Genomic DNA, 9,804 nt, shown 5'->3' on the forward strand with positions numbered 1-9,804 from the left:
TTCTGTAGATCTAAATGGCTGATCAGGTGAGGGAAAATGCTGTAGGTTTTTGCTGAGAAATGTTTCCAATATTCCACTACGGAAAGACATTGTACCCTAGAAAAAAACAACTTTACAAAGCAAGAGTTAACTCACCAATTCATCAGTCGTCAATGGGTCTGAGTCATAATTTGAAATTCCAGTTGGATCTGGCGTGTTCAGCACAGGATAATTCTCCTCACTGAGGTGATCTTGGTTCTCCTCTTTCACATGAAACTAGAATAGAACAATGGGTGTCACTAAAAAGCAAAACAATAATAACCTCATTTGATAATAAAAGCTTATCTTTCACTACAGTCACTTAATATGGCCAAAATCATTATAATCATTTCAAAATAATTCGACATAAAACTCTGATTTAGCACTGATTTAAAACAGTTTGACAACTTCTAGAAAATATTTCTTAAAAATCTAAGATTAATATTATCTTAAAATAAAAAAAAATAATTGAAAATGTTTCAAAACTTTTAATAACAGCAGCAGAAAATTGTGCAAAATATAATCAAAATCAGTTCATGTCACCAACAATAGATATGTTTTGGCAGTGCATTGACAACATTCAGCACCACATTTAAAAATGGTAAAGAAGGACACATCCCTAGTCATGTTAATGAATCCCTGTTCACTTTCAACACATAATAAAAAATCTGCAACAATCTGATTCCTGTGAGTATCAATCTCACAAAAGGGACGAGGTTCGTAGTCAGATCTGGCTAGCAGCTGCATCCTGATGTCATGGTCATTCTATTAGAGAGTACCAAAGTCAACAGTACTCTGCTTAATTCTCAATTCCTAATCGCCCTTCAACTCCATGGTGAACGGAAGTGAAAACTGTTTGTATGATCACAAAAATAATAACTGCTCAGTGACATGATGACAAGGAGCTCAATTGCTCAGTGAGGGAAGTTGAACTGTCAGTTTGGCTAAATACACCTAATGTGTTCATATCAATTGTTCATTATTGTTAACCCGGCGGATTTACCCGATTAACTCATTTTCCGAACGTAAATGGTCACAATTTCCTTCAATTTCGTTAAAACAGTATTTATTATTTAAAAAATTCACATCTCAACGTATTCTTTGTTAATTTAGGAATGGCTATACTATATATTTCAAACTATGAATTCAACTTTTATTTTTTTAAGAAAATATTTTTGAATACCTTATTTTCCAGTAGGCAGTTCCAGTTCCTCCGGAAAAATTGCCAATTTTTTGTTTCAGCCAAAGAGCACAGCTGATATGTTGAGATATTAGTACATGGCATATACTTTTATAAACATCAATCACTGTATCTCACCATATTTTCAGCGTTGACCTCTATTTGCCTTATGTAAATACTAATAAATATACTAAAATAATCCCAATTATCGATATTGAATTGATTTCCCAAAATGTATTCTGGAGGCAAAATTTACAATGATATTATGGTTGCTTATAACTAGTGAATTACTACTTTTACAAATTATATATAGCATTGGGAAGGTAAACTAATAATTTTTTAGTCGTCAACAAAAGTTCAATTCCGTGCTATTGAAAAGTTTTATTGAATTGAAAGAATGTAGAAAATAAATCATGTAAACTATTTATTTGCTTCTGATCACTGCAAATGTACAACAAAAGTGTACCACGCATTAGTTTCTAACACAATTCACAGTATATTTTTGTTTTTATATCTCTTGGAAAAAACACATCTTCCAACTTATTTCATTGTTTTCTCCTCATCCTTTTCTCAGACTCATTTTACGCATATTCCTCTATTTTTTCAAATCTCTGGAGATCATGTCCAATATCAATCTAATTTTACTGTATGGAAAAGTTAAGGATCAAGTTATCTCACGAAGAAAACTTCTTTGTAATTTTGATTGTGAAAATCATTCAAGGCGACAATAATTACTAGGCGGCAAACCGTAACGAAAACGGACACGTGGGGTGTCTGGCGCACCCCACTCTGGTGAGCTTTGACAATAGTAATTCTTCTTAAAAACTTGCATTGCTTTTATAATCATGTTTTACATGTATCCTCAGCGAATTTAAAATCAGCTAGAGGAGGTTATAGATCATTGCAGTCACAATTGCAAGAAAATATAGCGCTTATATAAGACTGGAATGTCTGGGACACCCCACGCGACCACTGCCGGGTTAAATGATTCAAACATGAAAATGCTGTGGGTTTCTGCAGAGAGATGTTGGGAATATTCCATACTGGAATGACATTGTGCTGTAGAAAAAGAGACAAGCACCAGGCAAAAGTACACTCACCAGGTCATCAGTGGCCAATGGGTCTGAGGCATCACTTCCAGCTGGATCTGATGTGTACAGCATGGGATAATTCTCCTCACTGAGCTGATCTTCCTTCTCATCTTTTATATGAAACTAGAAGAGGATAATGGGCATCACTCAATAAAGGCAAAAGAATAATTCCCTCATTCGACAATGAAAACTCCTCTTTTAATTGAGACCACTCTAGCTGGCCATAAGAATCGATATGTGAGTTTCTTCCAACTCACATATCAAACTCTCGAATATAAAACTTATTAGACACTGCCTTGCTATAGCCACCACCCATGGATTGAACAGAGATTTGAGAAGAGTATCCAAATGTCTTATCCACGGGATAAGAGACATATCTGTCAACAGGTTAGCAGTGTTGCACAACTGATACTGATTAGCATGAAAAAAGATTTGTTTAGTACAGCTTTTTGGCTCACAGGCTGCTATTACACCACTCCAACAACTAAAGGTTGCATAATTGTGAGTGATTTCCCATAAAACACTTATATTTATGACAGACACACCCACACACCCTTTCTTCATACGACCGAGAAACTGAAGGTGGTTCACCTCAGGTTTCAATGCGTATAAGAATAAAACTTACAGACTTATCATCCCTGGGTAGTAGGCAATCTGGAACAGGAATATATATTTCAGTTGTTTGGGCTGAGCATGTGGCCTGTGAATTGTTTTCAATCACATCTTGAATGCAGTCCTCAGTCCCCACAGACTCCTCATCAGCTGCCCCTCCTCCTTCAAAACTCTGCAGACAAAGTAGCAGTGACAAAACACTTATCTCCCTAAAAACACATACATGGGATGAACTAAATCATTACTAAAAAAAAGAATTCTGTACATAATGTATCTGCTTTCATTTAAAAAATGGAGGTGTCTGCACACCTATTAATCCATCAATGAAAAGCTACAGTGCCAATTGAAATGAAAGTTAGCGGAAAGATCCCTGATATTCTGAGGTCATGCAGAGTCTTTTTTAAAAATATGTGGGGCCATGGTAGTTGGCCCTTCACTGCAAACTGTACGATAGACAATGTAAATCATTAAAATATATCATTTTTCAAATTATGAGAAAACAAACTACATATTCAGAATTCAAATTTTTGTTGTAAAAGCGAAATAATCAATTTCCTACTGTTACACACAATTTGCTTCTGCAATTATAATTTTTGGAGTAGTGGCTTTTGTTAGGCAAAAATCACTATTTAATCTTTCCTCAACAGTAGGGTTGAGGAAAAAACATGTGGAAGATGTTTTCAATGCATTTATTATGCTCTAGACCTCCTGCTAATATTAAAAAATAAACTATGGAGGAGAACACTGGGTGTAATATTTATGCAGAAAGGAAAGAAACCATAAAGTCATCTTGTCTTCCAAATCCTTTTTTATGAAACTGTTTTTTAAATAACACTGTTACTATTATCCTTAAAACTTGCAAAACCAATCATACAACAATTTTGTATTATGCACTATGCAAAGTTCTTGCTGTCTGTCAATAGATGGCTATAGAACTGATTGCTTGTCGTTTTTGAAATACCGGAAACATCATGACTCAAGCTAAGACATTTGGTAGACAAACAGCTCGATGACCATGATGAATACATCTCGATAATGGATACTTAGTGTTGTGAGAAAATGTCTAAGTTTGAGCCCATTAACCATCATTTGGGAAAGGAAATGATTTCCTTCTTGCATTCAAAGATAACAGGGGATAAAGTGCATCAAGAGTCGCGTTAAGTTAACCAAGATGCTGCTCTAAATGAAACAATGTTAAATGATTGGTATCACTGCTTCAAACACTGTAATTCAAATTATGACGACTGTCCATGTGAAGGAAGACCAAAAACCTTCCAAGAAACTTATTTGGAGGGATTACTTGCAGAGGACGAATGGGAAACTCTCGACGAGTTTGCTTTTTTATTTGGGGTAACCCATCAAGCCATTGCATGTGTAGGTAATTTAGTATTAAGCAAGGAACATAGGTTCCAATTATTCAACAGTGATTCTACTGCATATACATGCTCTACCTCACATTACAAAACCCATTAAAACATAGCTGGAAATAATGCAAATGCAAAGGCCAAACGATAACTGAAATTCTCCAGGCATTTCTCTGTCGGTTTATTAATTGTTCCATTTGATGGTACATGGTCTGACAGATACAGAGTTGCACCCATATGAATACATTGAAAAATGGTTTCATACATGCATAACCTCAAAAGATGAACAGTTTAACCATTATGGTCTTCAAACTCTGCCCAACAATGATGCAGAAAAATTACATCTGAGGATAGACAACTTCCTTCCTTTTACATGTCATCCATAAGATTATCGGATATATATAAATCCGTTTCTATCATAGGGTGGTCAAAACCTTATTAATCACCCAGATTTTTTAATTATTAATCAAATCAACCATTAAAATACAAAATAAATACACCTAGCCAACAAAATCTTTTACTCTACAGTTACGTGAAAAAGTTTCTCACAACAGTTTTCTGTATAAACTCAAAGACACTCTAGAAAAATATGAGTAAAAAACATTAAACATTCCTACATGAACTTGGAAAATATTTTTGTCAACACACTTCAAACTCGTAGAATTATATTGATCCACGATTACATCAGCATCCCATTCAAAATATCGCTCAATTACTACACAAAATGTAATCAAAACAAATTAAAAAAAGGTGTTCAAGAAATGGGCCTCGAAATAGATTATAGGAATTTAGAAACCTTGAAAATACACTATTACACCTTATTTAATCTGACAGCCTCGAATAATTAAGAATGCAATAACCTTGCCAAGCAAGCATATCATGAGCTATCACAGGTTTTCCAAGCGTAGAGATTTGTGGAAGGCTACTCAGAAATTCCACCGGGTCAGGGGCCACATTCTGTATCTCCAAACTGATTTGTGTAACACCGATTCTTCAGGTGGGATGTCATACCAACTCCCGGTAAGCAGTCCTTCGATTCTGTATTCCCGGTCGGTGTGAGATGAGGGAGATTGTCGCTCACCATACCAACACCAAAAAGGTGTCTATACGACCACCGACTAGTGGGTTTCACGAATTCCTCCACCCGAATTGTGCATTTTATTTCGTTTTCCCCATCACCGAGTCATTAAAGAGGTTTGTCACAATTTATCTCTTTCTCCATTCTATTTCTAATTGTCTTTTTACATATTCTTCTTTTATTATGTGAAGGGAGTAAATAAATTATGATAGAGTGAAATAAAGCCTATTCCAAGTGAGTGAAAGTGATATCATAAGTGAGAGTAAGTCATAAAATGCTGGAAGACCCATTTTTATTAGCCAAAAACTTATATTTATGTTCAGGTAATCAATAGTTGATGATACAGTAAATTATACTGGTCTATTCAAAGGTTGAGAAGGATTTAACATTGTGGTAAATCTCATATTCATTTTTTGATGAGGGAAAAACAAAATAAAACATACAATGTGCACGGCAGAATCCATGAAACCCACTACTCGGTGGACATACTGATACATTTTTGGTGTCCGTACGGCTACTGATGATCTCTCATTTTCTTGTTTGTGCTGTACCGCTTGGGTGCATACAGAATCGTATGACTGCTTACCAGGAGTTGGTGTGATGCCCCACCTGCCAATTGGTGCCACACTCATCGGCTTGGAGATACATAAAACGGCCTAAGTTTCTTGCCTGATACTAAATTACCAGCACATGCAATGGCTTGATGGGTTACTCCAAATAAAAAAGCATGGAAAACTCGAACACAGAAACATCAGCCGAGATGGAGTTGGAAAATCTGACCAGGTTTAATTACTGGGTAATCTTCTGCATATCATATCTTCGCCATGATTTTGAAGAGTGTTATGTGGGATGAACATCTCAGTGCCTGGAAATGTTTTTCCCAAAACAGGTGACCTTTAAACTTATTTCTAATAAGGCCATATTTAAAGTACTTAACCACAAAATTAAAAAGGAAACTTTCAAATTTTATGATGCATTTTTAAAAACAGAACAGAGTTATCTGAAAGATTATTTAAAGAAATAGTTTTCATAACCACAAATACAAATAATTTTAATAAAGGCACTGACAGAAATGGTTTTACTATATATTTTGTGATCTAACTAATCGGAGTTGATGCAAAAATAAAAATATTCAAATGTAAGAAAGTTTGGTAAAAAAATAGAATTCACAGGTACAGATAATATAGATCACATCAAAAATTCGAATTGCTTTCTAATTTTACATCTATGGATGACTATATTTTTTAGGATAATTTTTGCACACTTAAATTAATTTCTAATACCTTGCCCATCATGCTTTCATTGTACCCACCATGAAATGCCTTGAATAGAAACAATGAATTTCCGAAACGTCGCAAAGAAGCTTTTAATTATAAATAACCATAGCCTCATGAGATCATAGTTAAATGTGAGGAATAGGCCCCCAACAAAAGAACGATAATATGTTTACTTGCATATGAGACTTTATTTGACAACGCATAAACAATTTCCGGATCTCTGACACTTCATTCTTAAGCTGCAAATCGTCAGGGATTTTTTTTCACTTTAACATGCTCCGCTCACGTAATCAGATACTTAAAAAGGTAGTGCGGTACAGCCTTGTGGGTAGATTGCCTTTTTGAGTTGATAGATAGTGAATTTGAATGCCATACTTTCCTGGATATCATAGTTTAGCACACACTCAGTTTTGCCAGAATAAAAAATGTCTTCATTAGTAGCCACTGAAAAACAAACTCCAACATTAATTTGACCTTGCCAAGGATTCACGGGTGCGGAAAAACTGTTTATGGGAAATAGGACTAGTATCACTTTTCCGTAAACCATGTTTGAGGGTCTTTAATGTCCCCTATTATTTTAGATTACCATACGTATGCTAAATTATCTTTTGATCGTTAATCGATATGCCTTTTTAGTTAATAATCGATTTAATTGCCACCGGCAGTTATAAAACATTATATTTCTCCAACTGTATCACCAAGCGATTAGTCTAATACCATATTGAGTTAATCCTTAAGAATTTATGCTATAACTATTTCAGTCCGCAAGCATTTTCTTCCTAGATTCCTACTGCTGTCGACAAAAACCAAAAAGTGTCAATTCTAACTCTACAAGACTTTTACTACACCAGCCTTCGAATGAGAAAAAAAATCGAAACGTACTCACCCTGCAGCAACTTCTCGGCAAACTTTTTCTCAGAGCTGCGTTTGATTCTAAACAAATCTTTTTGAAAACACTGAATTCCGTCAGCTTTTTCAAACACAGCGGACATACGGTAGTGGGTAGGCCATCTCCCACAGCAATCTGAGAAGTTAATAAACAAATTAAACGTCAACAGAATTCGGAATTATCTTGGAAAACAAAATGAAGTAACTAGCATTGTAAAGAAAATAGATTACATATAAAGAGTTACTAACATGTAAACCGACTAAATCATGTAGGGCATCCTTCACAGTTATTTTGCATGCTACACTCGATGAGAATATGTTGTAATAATAATCATTATTCTTCATACAAAGTCTGCAATGGTCAATTTCTGAACTCCTTCCAGAAGAATCCGAGAAAATCACACTGGTATGACTCATCCTTTCGCTTCAAAATATCAATCACTATTTAAAACAGATATCTCGCCAAAGAAATCATCCACTCAGCATTGACCAACATCCGGCAAAATCCAACAAAATTCAACCAAATCCATCCAACAAAATCCGGCAAGGAAACTGCATTCACTACGAGTATGTGAGAAAATGAAAATACTTTAGAATGCTCGACGAAAGGAACATAAAAGCCAACAATTAATGAATAGCCTGAAAAATATACCAGGACCAAATAGCTTGGACCAAGAATATTTTCAACAATTTTGGACACGATTACAAATTCCGTGGACGCAAAATGCACAACAAAGATTGATCAACAACGTTACTTGTTAATATAAGACAATACAATCAAACCTGTATGGAATAGATGTTTTCTAGTTGCCATTTCATCCGCTATTAGCACACCTATAGAACAGGCCAAACATCCGCGTTTGAAGGCAATTTCCTTTCTATTTGAGAAAATAGATAGACAAAACATTGATATTCATAATTTTTTTCTATTTATTATAAAATAACTTTTTAGATACTAATTATTCAATAACTTGTCCAGAAACGGAATTTAAACCCAACTTCGACTTGCACTCGGTCATATTCCATTTGCGCTCTTTAAATCTGAAAATGACTGTAAACTTTCTGTGATGTAAAAAAAATTGTTTAAAAAATATCACTGAATGAAATTTCTCAATAAATCCCAATATTATGCCACTTATCGTTGAAAATACCTCATTTTTCGATTGTAGGCCTGTTGCATACGTTATCCTCTAGCAGTGCAATTCGCAACTAAAGTCCGGTATCTGAACTAAACCTCTCTTACCAGGGTCAAGTAAAAATATGGCAATAATAAGCTTGAAATTCTTGTGAAATGTTGCTGTTTACTCTGCTGTTATGTGATTTCTTTATGAGATCCGATTTAAATTTGAGCTTATTACGCCCTTTTCCTTGATATTTCTTATGTTTTTGCATTGGTGTATGTCATGGAAATGATCTTAATGTATTAGGAATTTGGAAGTCACTGAGTGCTACATGGATGATTTGTTGTAGAAGTGAACTGGTTTAGAGATTGAAGGAATTATTGCAGTGAAAGCATGAGTATTACCATTGGGGATTTCTCAGAGTCATCAGAAAGGAATTCCGAGGGTTCCCCGTGCAGACTTTGCATGAAAGAAAATAGTTATTATTACAACATATTCACTTCAAATGTGGCAAGCCAGATAACTGTAAAGGATGCCTTATATGATTTAGTCGACTTAAAAGTAATTGGCGGTTTCCATGTTATCGATTTCCTTACCTCTTGTTTTATTCCGTTCTATGAACATAATTTCCACGGTACGTCTGGAAAGCTCTTGCAAATGTTTTCATTCCTTTCATAGGTTGCTGTGGGAGATGGCCTGCCTGCCACTTTATGTCCACTGTGCTTGAAAAAGCTCATCGAATTCAACGATTTCAGAAATATTTGTCATAAATCGGACGCAGAACTGAGAAAATGTTCGTGTAGAAAATACTTCAGGGTGAGTGCATCTTATTATTTTTCATTGGAAGCCTCGTGTAACTTACAAATAATGTGAAATCATTCACTTAAGCAGATATTAACTTGTCCGTGTTAGTTTACCGTGTAGGCAAGCCTTAATAGTTTCACGTTCATATCGACGAGATTGGAAACTTTAGTACGATGTTTGTATTTGTGTGTTCAACTGGTTAAAACAATAAATAAGTGAAAAAGTAACTTAATCGTGTATTTGATGAAGCCTCGACGGGCAAGGTATTAAGATTTATGTCTGCATCAAATTAGTGCATGCAAAATTTACTAAACATCACTTTGATTAGGTTACAAAAGTTAATGGAGCATAATTTGTTAATTAACAATATT

The 9,804-nt window shown here is 34.9% G+C and overlaps 1 protein-coding gene across 1 annotated transcript; it reads right to left on the reverse strand.

The window, feature by feature from the left end:
• LOC124172137 lies at positions 1-5,975 on the reverse strand. Its single transcript, XM_046551544.1, has 4 exons — positions 5,833-5,975; positions 2,915-3,134; positions 2,299-2,412; positions 1-255 (listed from the first exon to the last, which is right to left on the reverse strand). Exons 1-4 carry the CDS (start codon positions 5,973-5,975, stop codon positions 127-129), a joined length of 606 nt encoding a protein of 201 aa, XP_046407500.1. The 3' UTR covers positions 1-126.
• Between the last annotated feature and the right edge of the window lie 3,829 nt (positions 5,976-9,804).

The sequence above is a fragment of the Ischnura elegans genome (genome assembly GCF_921293095.1).
Source record: "Ischnura elegans chromosome 13 unlocalized genomic scaffold, ioIscEleg1.1 SUPER_13_unloc_1, whole genome shotgun sequence".
Lineage (NCBI taxonomy): Eukaryota > Metazoa > Arthropoda > Insecta > Odonata > Coenagrionidae > Ischnura > Ischnura elegans.